Genomic DNA, 22,218 nt, shown 5'->3' on the forward strand with positions numbered 1-22,218 from the left:
GCGTCAGTCTCGTCTGCGCATCATCCCTTGTTGCGCTGAGCTCTTCCTTCGTAGGACTCAGCACAACTGGAACTAAACGGGTGTTTGTAGGGTGCGTTTGTTTAATGTCTGCTTTTCCTAGACTCAATGGTAAGGACAAGGATGTAATCTTTTACATCACTGTGTCTCTAGCACCCCGTGTATGGCTTGTCACTTAGTGTAATTTCAGTAAATATTTGTTGATTAAATGAATTTCTTTACTTTCAAAATACTTTGTTATATAATTTTACAAAAAGATTAATAAACAGATCCTTACCTGAATTCTTTAATTATAATTTTTAAATGTGTCAAGTAAAATACTGGGTTTTCATCCGCATTTTTAACAGTAAAGAAGGTATTCAGTGAATGTGTTGTCCAAGATCACCCAGGTAGTCCAGAGCAGGGTTGGAATTGGATCCTTGGTTTTCACAGCAGCAGACTAGGGATAGCACAGGGACAGAGTCTGAAAGGGAGGTGCTTTATACCTTTTGATATCACCAACTTCTCCAGGTCTTAGTTTCCCTGTTAGGTGAAATGAAGTCAGTTAATCCCAGCGTCACCATGTATAATTAAAGCCAGAATCTAACAGAGGGATCCTTAAATGTGGGTAGCATTTATTTTGCAGGTTATATTACATATTATAATTCTATATGTGGTAAACAAGATTTCGGTTGGGTTTTGAATTGGGAACTATACAAAAAGGAAATAAATTTCGTCGCCTGGTTTGATTTTGCAAAATGTCATTCAGAAACGTTACGTTTGTACCAGCCAAAAGGACTTCTTACGGGATGAGAAACTTTGATCTAGAAGGTGAACGAGGATTGAAAAGTGAGAGCCTGGGCTCAGAGAGGATGGTCCTTTGGCCTTCCAGGGCCTGGAGAACCATGTTTCTGGGATGGGACCCTCAGTGGGGCTGGGCCACAGAATGCTCCAGGGTGGTTTCCATTGAAGCTGTGTAGGCTCCAGAATCCAGGGTAGCCCAGGTGGAGAGGCCAGGAAGTTCTAGGTTGCAGATGTGGGCCTTCCAGGGACCACGTGACCCTCTTCCAAATATTTCAAAAGTCAGTTTGTAGATCAGGGCTGGCATAGGGCCCCTCCCCCGCAGCTGTTCCATTCCTCCATCTTGTCATCTCCAGGACTTCATTTACTCCATTGTAGCAGCCTTCTTATGGAGCCTGTTTCTCTGCCATCATTTCCAGTCCTTTCTTCTCACAGCAGCCAGAGTGATTTTCCTAAAACACAGTTTGACCCACCACTCCTCCATTTGCAATTCTTAATTAGCTTTTCACTGTTTTTCCCATTACAAATTACTGGAAACTGGTGTAAGCCAGTCTCCAGCTCCTTTTCCAGAACCTTATGTTCTAAGTAAGGCAAATTACTCACCATCTGTCTCACCTTTCTGAATCTGCTGAGGCGGTTCTGTCTCTCCCTAGAACACTTCAGCCAGTCTCTTAGGGTACAATGACCCATCCTTTGGGACTTGATCAGCAATCAGCCAAGGAGCCCCATTAAGTTGGTCATTCTCTCCTTCCTCACTCATTTAGTGATTTCTTTTATCTGAATATGTCTCTAATTCCGCAGGGTAAGTTTTCTTGAATATAGGCACTGGGTCTAATTTACCTCTCTGTCCTCTCCACAGGGCCTGGCAGGCTAGGTACTAATTGCATGTTGACTCTCTTCTCTCCCTTCTTGTTCTAGGTCTGGAATGAGGTTTCAAGGACCAAGGAATTGTGGAGGTGAGTAAAGGAAGAGCCAAATGTGGTCAGAAGAGTGTCCTGCAAAGGAGAGATGGGTGCATGAATAAGTTTTTTGAGAACTCACTGTGTTTCTGGCTCTGTTGAGTACACAAGAAGGGACAATCCACAGCCCCTACCAGCAGGAAACTGCTCCCTGGTTGGGAGCATAAGATTGTTTGTTTCGTAATAGTATATTGAAACATAAGAGATTTTATTAATCGAATGGGAGGTTGATATAAGGCAGAGGTACCAAACTTAGGGGCAGAAATGTACAGCTAATGATCGCAACTGGCTGACGGAAGACAAATCAACAGACAAGTAAACCACTTTTATTTCAATTCAACTCTGATGTAACAGCCTAGCTATATAAAAAAGCATGTATGGTGTAAGAACTTAAAAAATAAAACTCAAAAAATTAAAGTTGAAAATAAATACTTTAATCATTAAATCATTGAATTTTTCTTTCCTATTCATTTCTCCTCTGGAACCGGACATCTTTTCTTTTGCCCCAAGATGTGTCAGATATTCTACCTCTTGTGGAATATAGGACAGATTATAGCCTTGACTGTCAACTAGGAGCTATACTTAGTTTTTGTCACTCATGATGGAAAACAGCTGTTCACACATGAAGGTTCTTCCAAACATGGAGGGAATCTTTGCTTGATGGTTTTTATTTTTAGGATAACTGCATTAAGGTATTTTAGAATTGCGGAATGCCAATCCTGCCATATTTAGTTTTCAGTATCATATAGCATTGTTGTATTTGTTGCTTTTCTTTGACTTTTTATTGCTAATATTAATTAGAAAAATGTCAATCTCTTTAGTCACTTTTGAAGTAAGAGAACTTTTATTGGATTTCAGTCTGTATCTCAACAATTTGGGGAATATACTTTAGATATAACATTTAGTTCTGGAAATTGATTTATCTGTAGGTAAATGGACAAGGTTACGTCTTGCCAAATGTGAATCTCAAAGACATTGTGTTACTAGGAATAAATGAATTGACTTATGCATTGGAGTGACTATTTGTGGAAGCCTTTGCAGAGCAACGTTCACCTGTTAAAATGTATAGGATGCCAACTCTGAACCCTAGTCTATGTTCTCATCTTTGCTGATAAACTGGAATAGGAATTTCCATTTGAGTGACATGAGTTAAGTATATTTCTGTCAGCACACAGCCTGGCACGTACGTGGTCAGTGAGTGTACAGGCTATGGTGGCTAGAGACTCCTTGTTGTATTTGTTTGGGCCATGGGCTGTTAGCCGGTTATTTCCCACCTGACCTCGTTCTCCCCTGTGAGACGTGAGTGCTGGACTAAAGCCATGCGATGCCACATCAGCTCTGGTGACTGGAAGTACTGAAAGCCTCTGTCCATAAAGCCTCCCTCATTCTCCCCCAGCCAGATGTCCACTCGTGCTCAGGTCTTGTGGCACCATAAGCTGCCCCTTCTGAGACTTAGCATTTCTCCCCTCAATTTTAATTTTTTCTTCTCCTCCTTCTAACCAACAGCTGAGAGTGCCCCTAGGGCAAGAGCCATGTCTCACTCACTTTCATGCCCACAGAGTAGGTGGGGATTCAGCATTCTCTACAGTGTGGATGAGCTGATATTTTGTCCTCAACAATCTTATGAGACTAGTCACAAATTAAGAATGTGTGGAAAATGGTGGATTAATGATCCCTGAAATTTTTCTCCATAAAAGTAATGAAGAAACTGACACATTGTCAAAATCAACTTTTATAGAACTCTGGAAATTAACCAGAGACTTGCAATAGTCTGGGAAGTGTTTATTCAAGAAAAAGTGGCTTAAGCTCAGTAAAGACAGCAAGCTTTTATTTGCTCCATTCCCGTAACTGCCCTCCAGCTTTGTGTTAGCCTTGAATATCAACAGCTCACAATCACAGTAAAACCAGGAGCCTGACAGTCACTGAGGGGGAAGAATGGGATTAGAGAGTCTTCAGAGTGTCATTACCAGAGAATTGTCATTATTTGACCTGCCTGGTGTTTCTTGGAAGACCCCACATACTGGTTCTGTTCATTTTGCCTGACGGAGTTCACCCAGTGTGAAAAGCCTTTACCTTGGGACATTTGTCAAAATAATTACAGACAGTTGGTTAACTTTGTGGCTTTCAGAGCTGATGGATGGCAGTTACAGAAACAATAGTCTAACCAAAACACTTAAAAAGCTGGGAATCTGATGTACTTAGGGGTTTTGGAAAGCTCTGACATACTCCTAGAAATCTAAAAGGCCATGAGTACATGCAGGGCTTTGTGCGAACTCACGAAATACCTAAGAGGTGTCTAAACTCTCACCTCTGACTGACCTTGAGGTTTGGTGCACACAGGAAGTGAAGGCTAAGGCAGAGTAGTCAACTGCCCGGCTGAATGTTGAACGTATGCCCCAACATACACAGAGCCTTTGGCAATGACCGAGAGACTTAGTGGTTCTAGATGTTTAGGAAATGTCTGTTTAGTCATTAGCACTAATTTAACTGAGCAGAGACAAGTGGCCAGACATAATAGAATACAGACTTTAGAACTGGTTTAGAAACGTCACTAAACAATAAAAAACAGCAAAAACAACAAACATGGAGCAGGGGAATCAGATTTCCAGAGTTCCACATTATGTCATTTAAAAATGTTCAGTTTTCAACAAAAGTTACAAGTCATACCAAGAATTAAAGTATGGCTAATAATGCAAGAAACAAAACAACAGAAGCTGTCCCCAGGGAAGACCAGACATTGGCCCTACTAGACAAAAGACATTAAATCAGCTGTTTTAAGTACAGTTGACTCTTGAACAATGTGGGGTTTAGGGGCACCAACCCCCCCATACAGTTAAAAATCCGTGTATAACTCCTGACTCCCAAAAAACTGAATAGCCTACACTTGACCAGAAGCCTTACCGATAACATAAACCGTTGATTAATACATACTTTGCATGTTACATATATACTATATTCTTACAATATAGTAAGCTAGAGAAAAAAATCATAAGAAGATACATTTACAGTACTATACATATTTATTGAAAAAATCCACATAGGTGGACCCTTGCAGTTTAAACCCATGTATTCAAGAGTCAACTGTATGTCCTAAGAACTAGAGGAAACCATGTACTAAAGGTAAGTAGAAAGATAATGTCTCGTTCAATAGAGAATATCAATCGAGAAATTGTGAAAAATAACTAGAAATTATGGAATAGAAAAGTACAGTATCAAATTAAAAATTCAAGAGCAGATTTTAGTAGGCAGAAGAAGGAATCAGTAAACTTGGAGTTAGGTTGATTGAGATTATCCAGTCTGAGAAATGGAATGAATATAAAGATGAAGAAAAATGAATCGTGCCTAAGAGACCTGTTGGACACCATCAACCATGCCAATAATGCATAATAGGAGTCCCAGAATGAGAGGAGAAAGTATTTAAAGAAGTAATGGCCCCAAACTTCTCATATTTGATGAAAAGTGTTAACTTACACATCCAAAAGCTCAATGAACTGCAAGTAGTGAAACTTTCACACTGAGAGACATAATCAAACTTGAAAGTCAAAATCAGAGAAACTTGAAAGCATCAAGAGAGAACAATTCATCATGTACAAGGGACCCTCCTCCTCCAACGAGATTAACAGTTGCTTTCTCAAAAAACCACGGAGCCCAGAAGGTAGTGGTTTGACTTACTGAAAGAAAAAGACTGTCACCCAGAATTCTGTATCTAGCAAAATGAGGGAGAAAATTAAGACATTCCTGGATTAATAAAAGCTCAGAGAATTTGTTGTTAGACTTGCCCTGCAAGAAATACTAAAAGGAATCTTTCAGGTTGAGGACATTAGACAGGAACTTGAATCCACACGAAGTAGCGCTGTAAAGTGACTATATAGGTATGTATGAAAGGCAGTATAAAATGTATTTTTTGTAACTTTTTCTCCAATGTGAGTTAAAAGACAACTGCATAGAGCACGAGCTATATAAATCTCTGTTGGGTACATAATGTTTAAACATGTAATCTGACAATGACAGCATGAATGAGGAGGCATGAAATGGAGCTATGAGGTTGGACAATTAAGTTTGCGAGTTCACCCTAGAAAAAGTGCTGCATACCTCATTGCTGAATATCACTACGGTCACCTTAGAAGTACTCCCCTTGGGAAGCTATGCACCGACACCAGCGCCTAGTCCACCCTTCAAACCAATTTTAGCATTCTTTTTCTGGAATGGCCATCAGAGCTGCCATCGTATTACCCTTGATGTCCTGAATGTCATCAAAATGTCTTCCTTTCAATATTTCCTTTATCTTCAGGTAAAGAGAGAAGTCCAGGTGAGTAGGTAGGGTGTTCCAATACAGTTATTTGTGTACTGGCCAGAAACTCCCTCACAGACAGTGAATTGTTGGCGTAAAGTTCAGGTCGTCTAACTTTTTCACGCATCCTTTTCAGCACTTCCAAATAATAAACTTGGTTGACTGTCCAGTTGGTATAAATTTATAATGACTAATCCTTCTGATATCAAAAAAGGTTAGCAACATTGTTGCAAGAAGTTCACAAACTTAATTATTAGACCTTGTATGTACGAGCAAAGTTTTTGAATACTATTGAAATTAAGTAGATATTAATCAAAACCAGATTGTCGTGAGTTAAGATTTTAAGAGTAATCCCTGAGGCAACCATTAAGGACTCCAGAAAAATATTGTGTGAGAAACGACAAGGGAATTCAAGTAGTACACTAGAAAATATTTAATACAAAAGAAGGCAGTGATAGAGTAAGAGAAGGAATAATGCATAGAAATATAGAAATAAGCAAAATGACATATGTAAATCCTACCTTGTCAGTAGTTACATAGCATGTCTATAAATTAAACTCTCCAATAAAAGGCAGAGGTTGGCAGGAGGGACTGAAACTTTATGTTGTCCACAATAGACATATGTTGTCCACAACTTTATGTTGTCCAACACTTTAGATTCAAAGGCTCAGGTTGAAAATAAAAGAACAGAAACAGAAACACCATGTAAACAGTAACCAAAAGAGAGCTGGAATGGCCAAGCTAATGTCAGACAAAGTAGACTTTAAGATAAAAAGTGTTACTAGAGACAAGGATATTTTATAACAAACAGGTTTATCCATCAAGATCTAAAAATTATAAACACATGCACCTAACAACAGCAACAAAATACATGAAGGACAGACATGGAGGGAGAAATACAGTCCAACAATAAGAGTTGGGTACTTCAAAAATTGCTGACCCTTGGATTCCAGTTACATGACCAAGGCTGCATAACCTTGTGTGAGTTGTTTGCCTTTCTCTGCCTCTCTGTCCTTAAGTGTAGAAAGAGAATCAGGACCTACTTCACAGGGTTGTTATATGCAGATTGACTGGATATACAAAAAGCACTACACCTGACATGGTGAGCACTCGTTTGGTGTCATCATCATTTCCCCCATTTAACCGCGAGGAAACAGGCCTATGTAGGCAAAGTGAGGTGTCCAACCCAATATGTAGGTGGTGAAGCCAAGAATCAAAGCCAGGCCTAGTGACACCACAATGCATTCTAATGACTGCTTTGTCCTGTCTGGGACTGTGTGTCTTTTTCAGGCAGCTGTGTCTGAGACGCTGGTCCTCTTGTAAAGACTCCCAGATAACCCTGGGCACACAAACATGGAAACAGTACTATCTCTGCCGATCGGAGCTGGAGTTCCGAGTGGAATCTGGGCGGCCAGAGAAGGACTTTGTCTGCAAAGTCATTGCCGGGCACAAAGGTATGGGGTGGGGAGTGTGGTAGCTGTGCTCTTTCCCAGCACTCAGTCTTCCTGGTCGAGTCTCGTGCGGTTTTGTGTTTCAGCCAGTAAGTTTGAAAATGCCACTTGACAGGTACATACCATGCTGGGTTCTATGTTTGTGTTAAGTCATTTACTTGTCACTATAACCCTGTGAGGAAGGCATCATTACCTCTGTTTCACGGTTATGTGGCTGGTAGGTGTGGGCAGTCCTGGGCATGAAACCCAAGGTGTAAGTCTAAAGCCCTCCCTGTTCTGTCCGCCACTGTCCCCAAATCAGCACCTGTTGTGCTGCTGAGAGGAAGAGGAGGCATTGTCTTACCTGCCCTTTACCAGGATGAGTGTACAAGTTCCAGGCATCCGAGTGCACATTCAAGGCAAGTTTTGTTCTCTTTCAGGAGAGATAGATGAGCTAGCCTACATCTCCACCAACGAGTACCGCTTTGATGGGCAGGCGAAGTCCGTGGCGTGCACTGTGTCGTCAGATGGCACCGTGCGTGCCTGGGATCTGCATGAGGTGAGCAGCTGGAGGGCCCAGGACAAGTAGAGTGCCCTCAGTCTCATGTAACCATCGCAGGCAACTTCTAAGAAGGCGTGGGAGCTCCATTACACAGGTGAGAAATCTGAGCTCCAGAGGCGCAGTCGCTGTGCCAGGACACGCTTGACACTGGAGTCTGACTGATCACAGATGACAGGCCCCTGACTTCTGGCTGCACAGTTCCTGATGGAGGCGGTTTGCACCAAGGGGTGGCAGCTGCCACGCTCAGTGCTGATTTCCACATTGGAGCTGATGGCGGCCCCCTGGCAGTTGTGCCTGTGGAACTGCAGCTTTTGGTCACCCCCCCATTGATAACGATTAGTATTTTACACATTGTTGGTGTTCATAGTTAAAAAGCAATCCTGTCCATTTTCTGATTTGATTCTCTCAGTAGCCAAGCAGACTTCGCGTTTTTATCATCCTTATTTTATACAAGTATAGACTGAGTCTAGAAGGGGGTATCTGAGTCTGTTGTCCCCTGTAAAAATCCAGGGTTCTGCCTGGGCCACACATAGGTGGAACCCAACCTCCTGTGTGGATCTTTTCTTGGAAAACTGTTGATTACTTCATGTTTCCAGATGCCCTAGACAAGCAATGGTACCTCCAATGCCTCAAGTGAGGTGGGTACTCATCTCTGTGGCTCAGGCCTGCTGGAAGTGACAGGTGCCTTTCACATGAATGTAATACGCATAGAGGGGTCCCTAAGCTGGGCTCCAGGAGGCTCCACCTAACTCTATAGATTACCCCTCCTCTGGCCCCTGTGAAGAGGGCACCCTGGTTTTCAGCCACCTCAGACTATGACCTGGGCCTGCCTTCTCAGTCTGCACAGGAAGCTGGTAACGGGAGCTGCATTCTTGTACCCCTGTGCCAACCTTGGGGTCACTGCTCTGCCTAGACTTTACATTAGAATCCATGAGAGAGAAGGAGTGTGAATTGTTTGGTGATGGGGGGTGGTACTTTGAAATGGCCTATGGAGAGCATGAGGCCACTAGTGGCTGCCGGTGTGTGAGTGAGTCTCAAAGTCCTACCTGGGCTCCAGCCCAAGGTCCCAGACAGATGCAGGATAACAGACCAGGTCCTGTAAGTGACTCCAGGAACCAGGATAGCCTTGGAAAGGGAGGATCAATGGGACCGGTGGGTGGGGGAGGAGGGCCAGAGAAGTTTTGGAATGAGTTATGGTTAGTTATCATTTGTTTAGATAGTGAAACACTGTCAAGGCTTTTATATAAAAGGATAAATGGGACTAAACGATACTTTGTGAGAAGTAAAAACACTGCCCTCCTACGACTTTTCTCAGGTTTTTTTTCCAGAGGCAACTACTTTTCAGTCATTTCTGATTTTAGTTTTCCTGGTAGCTATCAATTCATCAATTTTTAAATTTGATTAATATATTCTTTTTCTTGATCTGTATACTTTAGAGAGTGTCTGTTGATTGTCTGCTTTATAGAAACATTTTTAATTTCTAGGAACTCTTTCATATTCTCCAATTGTTCTTTTTTTGTTTAAAGGATACAGTTATTTGCATCATTTCTCTTTCCTCCATGGTCAGTTTTTCAGTTGTTTATCTTGGTTTTTGTTTGTCACGTGCTTGTGTTTTTCATATATACACAATGATGTTGGACACGGTCATTTTAAGTGGAGAGATCTCTGGTGATTGATTGATGCAGGTGGCCAATTTGGTTTCATTGCAGTTGTGTTTCCCCATTTCCCCACAGGCCTCTCGGGAAAACACATGTCTTGGGCTGTGGACACATGGCTACTGGCAGGCTTAGGTTAGGGGCTCTTGGGCAGGAAACTCTGATGGCTGGGCAGTTCCATAGTTGCCAAAACAAAAAGGTCTGACTTGGGCCAGTCTGGTGGCCCAGGTGGTTGGAGCGCCCTGCCCCTAACACCAGAGGTCCCCTGTTTGATTCCCACATGGGCCAGTGAGCTGCGCCCTCTACATCTAAGATTGTGAACAACAGCTCTCCCTGGAGCTGTGCTGTCGTGAGTGGCCGGAGGTTGGCGTGTGCCACCGTGAGCGGCTGGCAGCCATCGTGAGCGGATGGCAGCCATCGTGAGCGGCTGGCAGCCATCGTGAGTGGCCAGCAGCTCTCGCTGCAGTGAGCTGCTGTGAGCAGCCGACCAACTGCCTCAGCCACGGGAGGAGCGCACGAGCTGTGTCCTACCACAACTAGACTGAGAAACAATGGCTTGAACTAGAGTGTGGAGGGGGAGGCGGAAGTAGGGGGAAGGAAAAAGAAAAGGTCTGACTTGGACAGAGAGAACTTTGGTGCGGGGGTCGGCACACTTTTTCCGTAAGGGCCAGATAGCAAATATCTTACTTTGCCCATATTGCAATGCAGAAACAGCCATAGACAACAAGTAAGCAAAAGAGTGCTGTGATCCAATAAAACTGTATTATGGACTCTGAAATGTGAGCTTCATGTAATTTTCACATCATGAAATACTCTTTTGATATTTTTTAAACTAAAATACAAAATGGGCAGTGGGTTGGGTTTCGCTGCATGCCATAATTTACTGAACGCTACTTAATGTGAGGTTTGTTGTTTCCAGACTGAGATTCAGAGTGGTGGAGTCCTCTACACCTTTCTGCCTGGGTCCCAGCCTTAATGCCCTTTATGAGTATTTGCTTCAACTGTATTTTTTAAAATTTCAGTCATTTGGTTGGAATCATGTAGTAGATACAAGGTGTGATCACAAAATACGGTGAATGCTGCTGCTGAGTGCCATGCAATGGAAAGGCACGAATCTTCAATACAGGAAGTGGCACCTCGAGCCTTAGTAACAGTGTGTGACAAGTTTCAACTTGTTTGCTGCAGTTAGTCAGGTGTGAGCTACAGTTGAAAGAAAGTGTGTTTTGAAGTGTGCCTAAATCGTCCTCCATCATGACAACGCTCCATGCCACACATCGCTTCTGGTATATGGCAATTTCTGTCAAATAAAAACAGTACGGTGTGTCCTCATCCACCTTATTCACTGGATCTGGCACCATGCGACTTCTGAGTCTTCCCCAAAGTCAAAATGAAGCAGTCATAACAGTTCAACTGAAGACACTCATGAAAGAGGACTTCCAGAACTGCTTCAGAAAGTGGCAAGAATGATGGGATAAGTGTGTTCGAAGCCAGGAGGAGTGTTTTGAGGGGGATTAATGGCAATGTGTCTTTTACTATAATACTTTTTTTAAAAATGTAAACATTCACCGTATTTTTTTAAATCACATCTTGTAGTCTTTTCAAGCCTTGGCTTCTTTTACTTAGCAATATGCATTTATAGTAATCCAGCTTTATCTGCAGGGATACCTTCTAAGACCCCCAGTGGATGCCTGAAACCATGAACAGTACTGAACCCCATATATACTATGTTTTTTCCTGTATATACACACCTGTGATAAAGTATAATTTATAAATTAGGTACAGTAAGAGATTAACGACAATAATAAAATGGAACAATTATATATATTTTTTTACCTTTTTGTCTTTAATTCATCAAGAATTATTTTTGCATATGTTTGGAAGTAGAATTTGCCTGTAATTTCTTCTTACATAGCCAACTGTCTCAACATTGTTTAATGAATAAACCGTCTTTTCTGCACTGACAAATTCCCATTTATATTTGGGCCTCTGTTTGACCTCTTTTCTGTTTTATTTATTTGCATGGTTGTTGTGCTAGAATTGTGTTATTTGTATAACTTGTAGTTTAGCTTAATAAAGTTTTGAATATCTGTAGGGCAGATCCTCTTTACAGTTGTTTTCAAAATTTCCCTCATAGTCATTCTTCCATATGAACTTTGGAACCATTTTTCTGAGGTCTAAAACAAATGAAATTTGAAGTCTGATTGAAATGCATTACATTTATAAGTCCTTTGGGAAAAGGCTGACATTTTATAATGCATCAAATCTTCCCATTGAGAAACATGGGCTGTTTGTATTTGTTTGGCTCTTATGTTGATGAATAAAGTCTTTGAATACTCTTTAGTCCTCTTGCTAAACTTATTCTTAGCTTTTTATGTTGTTGATAATAGCTAGTAAGTTGCTAAATAATATGCTAGTAACAGCATAAGAATGGGATATTTTTCTATTTCTGTTTCTGTCTTGATACTGTGAGTATAAAGAAAATCTACTGACCTTTTTGTATTTGTATCTTGTATTACCCAGCTTAATAAAGTCTCTTATGGTAATTTTTAGGTGTTCCCTATTTATAATTATATCACCTGAAAATAATATATTTTCATCATATAATTTCTTTTTTTTTTTTTGAAGTTTATTGGGGTGACAATTGTTAGTAAAGTTACATAGATTTCAGGTGTACAATTCTGTAATACATCATCTATAAATCCCATTGTGTGTTCACCACCCAGAGTCAATTTCAATTCTCTTTCCTTCACCACATATTTGATCCCGTTTACCCTCATCTACCACCCGCCTCCCTCCTTACCCTCTGGTAACCACTAAACTATTGTCTATGTCCAAGAGTTTTTCTTTCTTCATTTGTTTGTCTTGAGGGTGGGAATTGCACCCTTTTCACTTGAATGTCCCCAGTGTGCACTGGGTGATGGCTGAATGAATGAAAAGAATGTGTGTTTATGAAATAAATGGGCCCTATGTAAGTTCTTATTTTAATTTTGCTGTTGCTAGGGCACAGAGATCTGGTCGAGCCCTCTACAGCCTGCTGCTCTGGTGAATTTGGTGGCTTACCCTCGGCTGCAGCTGGTTGTCACTGTGGACGAGCGGGGACTAATCAAAGTGTGGGAAGCAGAGAATGGGTGGGAGTCAGCCTCCTTCTGCCTGCCTACACACTCGTCTGCGCTGGAGGCCTGCGACCACACAGAGGGCCCGGTCCTGCTGGTGAGTGACCCGGCTGTCAGGAGCCTCAGTGGGGGGTAGCCTTCTCCCAGCCAAGGGAACAAAAGTTGGAGTGCGGGGCCACACAAGGTTGGAGCCTTGGTTGGGTTATCATGTGTTGCAACCTGAGAATAAGGCTTTGCTGGAAGCTCACAGGCCTTGTACCTGCTGCAGCTCAACACCTCCATCACCTGGTAGGAGTGAAGGGAAACCCTTTCTGGAAAAGGAAAACATTATCCCAGGCCTCACATTATTTCTGTTTTCAAACACAGCATGCAGCACGTGCCTAAAGCTAACTAGGCGCACAAAGAGATAAGATAGTACCAACTAGAACAAGCAGAATAAATAGCAGACAATGTTAAGAGAAACACAGAGGCTTCAGATACTGCAGTTATTAGACAGAGACACTAAAACACCTATGGTTGCTGGGATCAGGGAGATAGGTTTTAGCAGAGAACTTAAAGCTATAAAAAAGGACATACTGGATTTAGAAAAGTACCAAGTAGAAATTCTAGAACAGAAAAATTGAACAACAGAGGTCAAGAGTCAGGGAATGGATTTGATAGCAGAGTGGACAGTGGAGCCACACAGAGGCTAGGGAGGGTCGGGGCAGCTCGTGGCCACTGGCAACGAACTACTTCTTAGCTTGGGTGGCGACATGAACACTTGCTTTGTAGTAATTTATTGAGCTCTATGTTTATGTTCTGTGCAATTTTCCATATGTGTGTTATGTACATCACTTAAAAAGTTAGAACACAGAAGAGAATTAGTGAACTGAAAGATAAAAAAATTATCTAGAACGAAACGGGGATATGAAGAGTGACAAGTGCAGAAGAGAGGGTAAGAGATTTGGACCCATGCTTCTCAGCTGTTGATGGGACACAAATCACCTGTGCATCTGTGTAAACACAGATTCGGATTCAGGGGCTCCTGGGGATGTCTGAGGTGCTGCCTTTTAACAAGCTTTGTGGGAATGTTGGTGCTGCCAGTCCACAGACCACCCTTTGAGTAGCAAGGCCTTAAAGGACCCATGAGAAAGTCTAGTATCTGATGTCCCAGGAGCAGGTGAGGTACGTGTAGCATCGCTTTTCTGTCGTCTTGATGCTGCAGGATGCCCTAGCTGGTACCAAATCCCTGCTCACTTTTCTTGAAATTTGTGTGAAAATATTATTTCACTGTGCATTTCTGTGGAAAAGTCTACTGGCACCCTGACTTACTTTCCTTGTTAGACACTCGAATTTTTTAAATCAAAGGCCTTAAAGGATTTCTTGAAATCTTTTAAAGTCTAGTAGTTTTACTGTGACATATCTGCAGTGATCATCCTGGGTCAGCTTTTCTAGACTCATCTGAACCCTTTAAGTACATAGATTCAGACTTCTTTTATTTCCACAAAGTGTTACTGTCATGAATTTTAAGTACTGGTCTGTTATTTATTTAATTTTTCCTCTGTAGGAACTCATTCATGTGTTTATTAGATTTTCTTTGCCTGTCTTCTTGGACACTTTCTGATTCTTTTTAGCCCTTTATTCCATTTCTGTTCTCTTGTCTGTTTTCTTTCTTCTCTTTAGTGCCTTTATTTGTTCAGTAGAATGTTTTCTCTCTTAGGCTTATTGTTAATCTTCATCAGTGTCTTTCCTGAATTAATTTAACTCTTACTTCACATCTTGGATTTTTTGGTCCATTTCTGGTGAGCGTTGAATTTCTGATTCATGGTGTCCCTTCATATCTGCAAATGCTTATTTTATGATATTTAACTCATGTTGAGTGTGATCTCTGATTCCTGGTGGTCATTTCAGGGGATAGTTTTACCAGCTAAAACGTGTTGCTTCTCACTTTCTCTTTTCATGACCTTATTTGAATGTTGCCATTTTCCGTGTGTTTTGAAGTTTCTCTGTTTTCTTGGACAGTAAGAACAGAACAAAAAGTCCAGATCGGGTTCCATACATCAGGGTCTGTGGAAAAGTGTTCTTTTACAAGAGTAGGTGAAGGACAAGCTGTTCAAGAAACGGAGCACTTGACCATTGGGAAAGAGAAACTAAGCTACTCCCACATCACTCCATTTGTAGAAATACATTTAGAATAATGAAAAACTCAATGTAAAGGACAGTTATAAAATTATCTGAGGAATATGTATGTTGTTTTTTAAATCAACCTGGGATGTGCAAGGCCTCGCTAGGCAAGATACAACCTGGAGTCAAGAAAAAAATACACAGATTTGATTTACCTAAAAAACTAAAAACAAAAAAACAAACAAAAGATATATAATTGACTAAAAAAAAAAACCTAAAAACTTTTGAGCTAGAGTATTATAAAATTAAGACACATGAAAAATTATGAGAAAACATTGCATCGTATTTAACAAAGCATTAATATCAGATTATTTGAAGCATAGAAATCTAGTAGAAAAATAAGTAGAGCTATGAATAGTCAATTCATAGAGAAAAATACAAAAAGCCAGTAATATGTAAAGGTGTGAAACCCAACTAGTAATCAAGAAAGTGACATTAGAACAAGGGTTTTCACCTACTGGATGAAAAGCTTGGTTTTACAAGACAAAAAAAATAGGTATTTTTATACATGGCAAATAAGAGTATAGATTGAAACTTTTTTTTAAAGCCTTTTTTTTCCTGTTAAAGGTATTAAATCTCATACTCTTTAACCTGATAATTCCAGTTCTAGGGTTCTCTCAGTAGGAAGTAATTGGCATTGCTGCATAAACTAGGGAGTAGGAGTGTTTATTGCCACAGTCATTGTTCCTCTTAATAAAATTTGTAAACAACTTGAATTTCCATCAGAATGAGAGGAAGTAAAAGTCATGGGGAAATGTCCTCTGATGTGGAAAGATTTCTAAGGAGTATTTTAAGTTGAAAACAGACAATGCAGGCTGCAGAGCAACACTTGATCATGCCAGATAGAGAGGGTGCTAGCAGCCACACCTGACCTTCTGCAGGGAGGGAGGAGAGGGTTTGCTCTGAAGACTTAGGTATTGTTTGAGTGAATTCATATTTGACTTAAAAATCACTGGCATTGCACCCCAGCGAGGAGGCAGTTATGCAGTGACCACCTGCTTCTCGGGCGAGGACACGAGGACACAGGTGGTGACTGCGCTTTCGCAATGCAGGCGGCCTGTGCCGATGGAGCGCTCTACACGCTGACGGTGCCCAGGCTGCAGCTGCTGTCGAGGGTGAGCGTGTCCCCGAACCTCCCCACCAGTCTGCTCTGCTCTCCTGACCGCCAGTGGGTGTTCGCATTGACCCAGAACTCAGACCTGGGGCCCAAGGTCAGTGCTGGGCGTGTCCTTGGCCCCAGGGGCCTGGCTTTGTGTGTGCAGGTAGCGAGTTTTGTGCCCGATCTTGCTGGATGTGTCTGCAAAGGGGGCTTCTTGTGCAGGACCAAGTCTGTGACTGCTCAGGGCCAATGGCTGGGTAGTGGTGGTGTTGGCCTCTCCCCAGGGTCTCTACTCTTTCTAGGCTGCTGTATTGCCCACAGGCCGGAAGCGGTCAGTTGCCCAAGGAGAGAGCAGAGTTAGTTTTGAATGGGGTTGGGGCCATAGGGACATCCCTGTGGAAAAGCTCACAAGACATTTGGTGGCCTGAGAACAGAGCTGCAGTGAGCGCGAGGACGAGAGTGTGTCCAGGTCAGGCATGAGGAGATGCTGACAGTGTAGGACAGCATTGTCACCTGGAGGAGGCACAGCAGAAGCAGTGTCTGGGCCACAGGCCTGCATGTGGCCTCCTGTGTGACTGGGTGGCTCAACCAGCACCAGTGCCCCATGATCTGGGGAGGATCCCAGTGACTCGTGGGCACAGAGACATCCAGCCTGAATGCCAGGAACCAAACTGGAAAATGAGACCAGAGTAAGAACAGCTAGCTGGAGAGGGTCTTGAGACATGTTGGGGGTGGGTGAATGAGGAAGGACAGGAAGAGAGAGCAGGGGCAGAGGACAAGAATTGCCAGTGTTGGGACCTGGTAGCCAGGGAAGGGGAGAGGTCAGGGAGGGGGCAACCGGAGCAGAGAAGCTGTGGGACTGATGGGGGCGGGGGGTAGCAGCCACCAGTTGGTGGGGGGGACAGCAGTCCCAGGGACTGAGAGGAGGCAATTAGAGCCAGACTGTTGGAAGGAAGGAAGGGAACACGGGGACAGACACTGGAGGCAGAAGCAGGATGTGTTGCTGCTCAGGGACCGAAGTCGTTTACTGGAGCCATTCACCCCTCTGCCCTCACAGGGGCCAGACTCGTGCTGGGATTAACCTCGCTCACCTGGTCCAAGCCATCTGAAAAGGAGGGCCCATGAGGGGCACAGCTGCCCGTGAGACCAGTGTGGTCATTGTGGGTGTCGGGGGGGGGGTGTCTCAAGAGTGTTCCTGGGTCAGGCAAGTCCCTCTGCCACCGGGGATGACACTGTGGTGGTGATCCCCAGGTTTTCCACACGCGCTCCTTGCTGTATCCCTCAGACGACGTGCCTCCTGTCTCCACCACTCTCCCCGTCCGGCTGACTTCCAGAGCCTGCTGGGCCCCCGATGAGGCAGCCAGGCTGGTGGTGATGCATACAAATGACAATGGCATACAGTTGGTTGTCACCACCTGTGAGCTAAGGACCAAGAAGTCCAGGGATGGAGTGGACATGCTGGGTAAGGATCCTATATCAGGCAGGACCCGGGGGTCTGCATGTCACCACTGTTGCATATGATGCTTCAGGCGCAGATTCCTCAGGTTTCCTTTAGGGCACTTTTTCTTTCCTCTCTGTGAATACAGTGACCCAACAAAGGTTTCCTTGTTTGTGATTTTACATACTGGTTGGGTGTTTGAGTACCTGCTTCATGTCAGGCCCTTTGCATAGCCTGAGATTCAGACATTACCTACAGTTCACTCAATCTCCCCTCTCCTAACTTGTCTTCCTGCTTCTGTTCCTTCCTACGTCTCTCTTCATGACTGGGTCAAAGGCAGTGTTCTCAGCACCAAGTGCACACAAAGATGAATAAAAGCCACAACTGTCTTCCCCCAGGAGCTCCTAGTCCAGTAGGAAAATAAGACACACAGCCCTCTCCTTCCCTGTCTCCTAAACCCCACGTCAACTCTGATAGACCTTCCCTATGGTCCTTAGCATTTTTTTCTTTTGTATTATGTTCATTTGTTTCCATAACATCATTTGATCATAAATTTTAATCTGAGCTTCCTGGCAGCCAAGGAAAAAGGGGAAACAGGATGTGTTATATAATCACTTGTCCGATACGAGAAAGTGCATGAATTCTTCAAAAGAGGTAATTTTTTCTTCCTGGTGCAACTCCATTAGGAAGTGATCAAACTGAATTTTTTTTTTTTTTTTTTTAACGAGGAATGCTGTATAGTGTAAAAAACAGTATCTTCAACAATAGTTTTTGGCAGGTGTCATAAATGTCATAGTTCTCATGTGACCCTTTCTGACCTTACTCTTTCATAGATGGGGAAGGGTAGAAGGAAGGGTATTTATTTGCCCCATTCTCTGGATGCTGTCGTGTGCCAGATTCTGTCACCTCCACATGCATAGTGCTCCCCTGTAAGTCAGTCAGTCATGTTCAATATGTTAGAGCCAATGGATGGGAGATTTAGGGAGTAAATGCATGGGTCAGGATTGAATGCAGCTGTAACTGTAAACCCGTTGCTCTTTTCAGTGTACTGTAGCATCTTAGGTGAGGCATGTCTGTTCCAGACTCCAGTTGCTATCGAGACATGACAATCTGTGTTTTTATTTCATAAAGTACAACAGATCGCAAGTTTTGTCTTGCCAGACACCATGAAGCCCCCTCACCTTATGAAGGGCCACAGCTCCCAGGTGATCCTGCTGGTGTCTGGGTCGGAGCTGGTGCTCTTCACCATACACGGCCTGCAGCTGGCAGTCTTCCAGGACCACCAGAAACCCATCACGTCCATGTGGGTGGTGAGTGTGGCGCCTGCCCCGCCCGCAGCTCGGAGCCCTGCCTTGGGAGCCCACGTCCCCAACTCATGTGGCTTTTCATTTCAAGGACCAGAGCCGAGTCATCACCTCTTCCTTCGACCTCTCCTTGCGAGTCTACGTGTGGAATAAGGACAATAAATTTCCTGTCCTCAAGAGCTGCTACCACTTGCTCGGGGGGTCCCACCGGTGGGCCAGGTAATTGCTTCTGATTCCTTCACTGTGTCTGTGAGACAGCCTCCTCAGGCCTCCCAGCAGTACCTTTTTAAGGATACCATTGGAAAGGATGTGACTGGGACCTGGGGTCTTAGCCCAGCCTTCCACTTACTACTTGGGGACCCAAGGAAAGTCACTGGTCAGAATCTGTTTCCTCCTCTTAAAAAAAAAATGCCATGCGTCATCTGCATGATCTCCATTAATGTGCAAAACCAGCACCTGCAGTTGGCATCACTCAGGTTTCCCAGATGAAATGGAGGCTCAGAGATGTGGATATTTTGTCCAAATTCCCACAGGGACGCACAGTGAAGCTTGCGGAGGGCCCCGACACAGCCCTGCAGCCCCGCTCTCTCCCTCCCTTCATAATCCTGAATTCATTTATCAAACCCAGGTGGCGGTGGGAGTCAGTGGGGGCAAGACTCTAAAAGTCCAAAAGAATGCGATGTTGCAGTTTGTTTTAAAATTAGTATTTTGGAATCACTTTCATTCTTTCTTGCCAGAGTAAGTTCTACAAAGAGGGCAGGGCTTACACATTTTATATTCCAGTTGGCTTCCTTATGGGGACATCACTGACCTCACAGTCGTCAGTTACCTGTCACGAGGGATGGGGTAAATGCAACCTCCTGTGACAAACATCATAACAATCTTGAATGAAAAAATACAATGCTCCAAACCAAATATTTCAAAAACTACAGGTTTCTGTAACAAACTTACCTAATTTCTGAGTTTTAAATCAGTAGTTGTTTGAAGATAATTACTAAAGCAAACTCCTAATACAGGAGAATCTTAGTTCTTTTCAGTAATTGAACTCAACTTTCTGATAAGATAAAGAATTAGGAGACATTCAAATTAGTTTTATGAGAATTGGCCTGTAAGTAGTTTTTAACCCTTGCTTACCTTCCTAAACAAAGCGTAAAAGCCAACTCAGTGCTCTGCATTCTGAAAAACACTTGCATCAACAACTTCTTCACTCAGAATTCCTCACTCAATTCCTCTGAAGTTGGACGCCTGGGCTGAACCTAAGTGTTTGGGAGCCATTCCGTCCCCGGGCCACATCTGCAAGCGGTGAAGTGCTGTGTTTTTGCCAATTTACACTCTGATACGTTACACCTACCTCCGCTGCACTTAGAAGAGGCATCAAGGCCTTGCTCTGCTTTGTCTGCTTTTGGTCAGAGGCCAGCGTTTGTGAAGCAGGCCCCTCAGGCAGTGGAGGTGCTCACCATACACCCTATAACCACTTGTAGCTGTCAGTAATATTACCTCCCTCCAGTGGCAGGAAAACCTTTCTGCCTGCAAACATGCCTGCAAACACCTGTTCTTGTTGCCTTGGCAAGGTTGCCCTTCACGGGAGTGTGCTTAGATTTGGGCCTCACAAATGTGCTTGTGTGTGTGTGTGTGTGTGTGTGTGTGTGTGTGTCTTTTAATCTGTGTCTTTAAAGAATTCTTTACTGCATCTGCGTTCTTTACTGCATCGCTGCATCACTATATACCATCTATTACTGAGTGCTTAGCACATCCTTTCACTGAAGTAACACATTCTCAACTTAGCAAGCAAGTACTACTTTAGAAACTTCTTTTGTACATGTCTTTTAAACACTGCATTTCAGGTATCACACAAAGCTCAACACATCCACTCACTGTATTACACTGTGCTTGTCGTGGCAAGCAAATGATCATGAAATCTTCTGTTTCACATGTGTTTTCAAACACTGCACTACAGGCATTATAAAATGGTAAATTCATTCATTCACTGAAATGACACTGTTCTCATTGTAGCACGTAAGTAGCACTCTTAGAAACATCTCAAAAACATCCTTTAATGAGGACCCTGGAATGAATGGATCATGACCTAAAATTATGCCCCTTTCCTAGTCACAACAGCTTCCTCCAGAAATCCTTAATTGAGTGGTAATTTCTCTTTGGGAGCTTCATTTGGCAATAATACACCCAGAAATCTTGCTTCATGCTGTTCCTTGTAAGTTTTTAGATAGGCAGCATTTTATCTCTTTTCCAGCACCTTAGTGAATGCTACAAGAGGTAACCAATACTTTCTAGGAGCTTTTCAGTTTCCTAAAATGTTGTCATCTATGAATATATATCTGATTCTCCAAAGAAAATGTGTTAGATATAAACTTACCAGCAACCTATCAGCATGCCCTTAGGATCTACTCAAGAGAAATAGACATACGTCTATGCAAAGAGAAATAGACACACATCTACACAAAAACTGTACACAGATGTTCTTAACAGCTTTACTCAATGCAAAATGTGCAGACAGTGCAAATGCCTATCAGCTGGTAAATGGATAAATGCACTGTGGTACATCCATACAAGGGAATATTACTCAACCATAAATAGGAATGGCACAGTGTCACACACTCAACATGGACGAGCTGCAGAAACACTGTGTTACATGAAAGAAGCCAGATATGTAAGATACGTACTGTATCCATTTACATCTAGAAAAGACAAGTCTGTAGGTGCAGAAGGTAAACGAGTGGCTGCTCGGGGGTGGGAGTAGGATGGGATTCACTGCTGGTAGGCACAACAGATCTTTTTGGAGTGATGGAAATGTTCTAAAACTGGATTGTAGTGATAGTGGCCAAACTCTGTAAATTTACCAAAATATCAATTGAAGAAAAGAGGAGGAATTCTCTAAAGAGAAAAGGAAAACAGATGCAAGTTAAACCTTCTTAGCCGAAAACAGCAGGATGACCACTGGCTGGCTGGGATATCAGGGAGCAGCTTCCCCTGCCCCCAGCTCAGCCCCTGAACAGTTTTCTGAGAGTTGGAAACTGCCACATTCCACTTTTGTTATTAATTTCTAAGTCACATAGAACTTCAGTTGCTGCTTAAAGAAATTCAGTAAGTCAGCAGGGAATTTTTTTCACAAAGGCCAAAGCAGCAGTATTTCAGAAGTAATCTCTAGCCCGAAACTGGGCTTCTATAGGAAACTCAGGAAGTTCCTTCTCTAGTTTTTCATGGTTTGGTTCTCTGCACACCTACTTCATTTTTCTCTCAAGCCACAGAGCAGCACATAGTACGTTTGTCAAGGCAGACACAGGTAACATTGTGGAAAGTGATGGTCCCATTAGCTGCTATTTTTACATCTTCACTGAGACTGATGGAACTGATGATTCTAAATTCTGGGGAAATGACTCACCTGCTG

The 22,218-nt window shown here is 42.9% G+C and overlaps 1 protein-coding gene across 2 annotated transcripts in view; it reads left to right on the top strand.

The window, feature by feature from the left end:
* CDK20 (cyclin dependent kinase 20) overlaps nucleotides 1–22,218 on the top strand; it is a 39,376-nt gene that overhangs the window by 11,203 nt on the left and 5,955 nt on the right. The window contains exons 8-15 of one of the 2 annotated variants that reach the window (XM_033122617.1): nucleotides 1,717–1,754; nucleotides 7,339–7,502; nucleotides 7,919–8,037; nucleotides 12,696–12,905; nucleotides 16,024–16,182; nucleotides 17,322–17,532; nucleotides 18,640–18,818; nucleotides 18,904–19,031. In XM_033122617.1, the coding sequence (XP_032978508.1) occupies nucleotides 1,717–1,754; nucleotides 7,339–7,502; nucleotides 7,919–8,037; nucleotides 12,696–12,905; nucleotides 16,024–16,182; nucleotides 17,322–17,532; nucleotides 18,640–18,818; nucleotides 18,904–19,031 (1,208 nt within the window). Of the gene's footprint in view, nucleotides 1–1,716; nucleotides 1,755–7,338; nucleotides 7,503–7,918; nucleotides 8,038–12,695; nucleotides 12,906–16,023; nucleotides 16,183–17,321; nucleotides 18,819–18,903; nucleotides 19,036–22,218 lie in introns of those variants that run through there. The other variant, XR_004424623.1, reaches the window with a different exon arrangement.

Source organism: Rhinolophus ferrumequinum, chromosome 12, assembly GCF_004115265.2.
Source record: "Rhinolophus ferrumequinum isolate MPI-CBG mRhiFer1 chromosome 12, mRhiFer1_v1.p, whole genome shotgun sequence".
Taxonomy (NCBI): Eukaryota; Metazoa; Chordata; class Mammalia; order Chiroptera; family Rhinolophidae; genus Rhinolophus; species Rhinolophus ferrumequinum.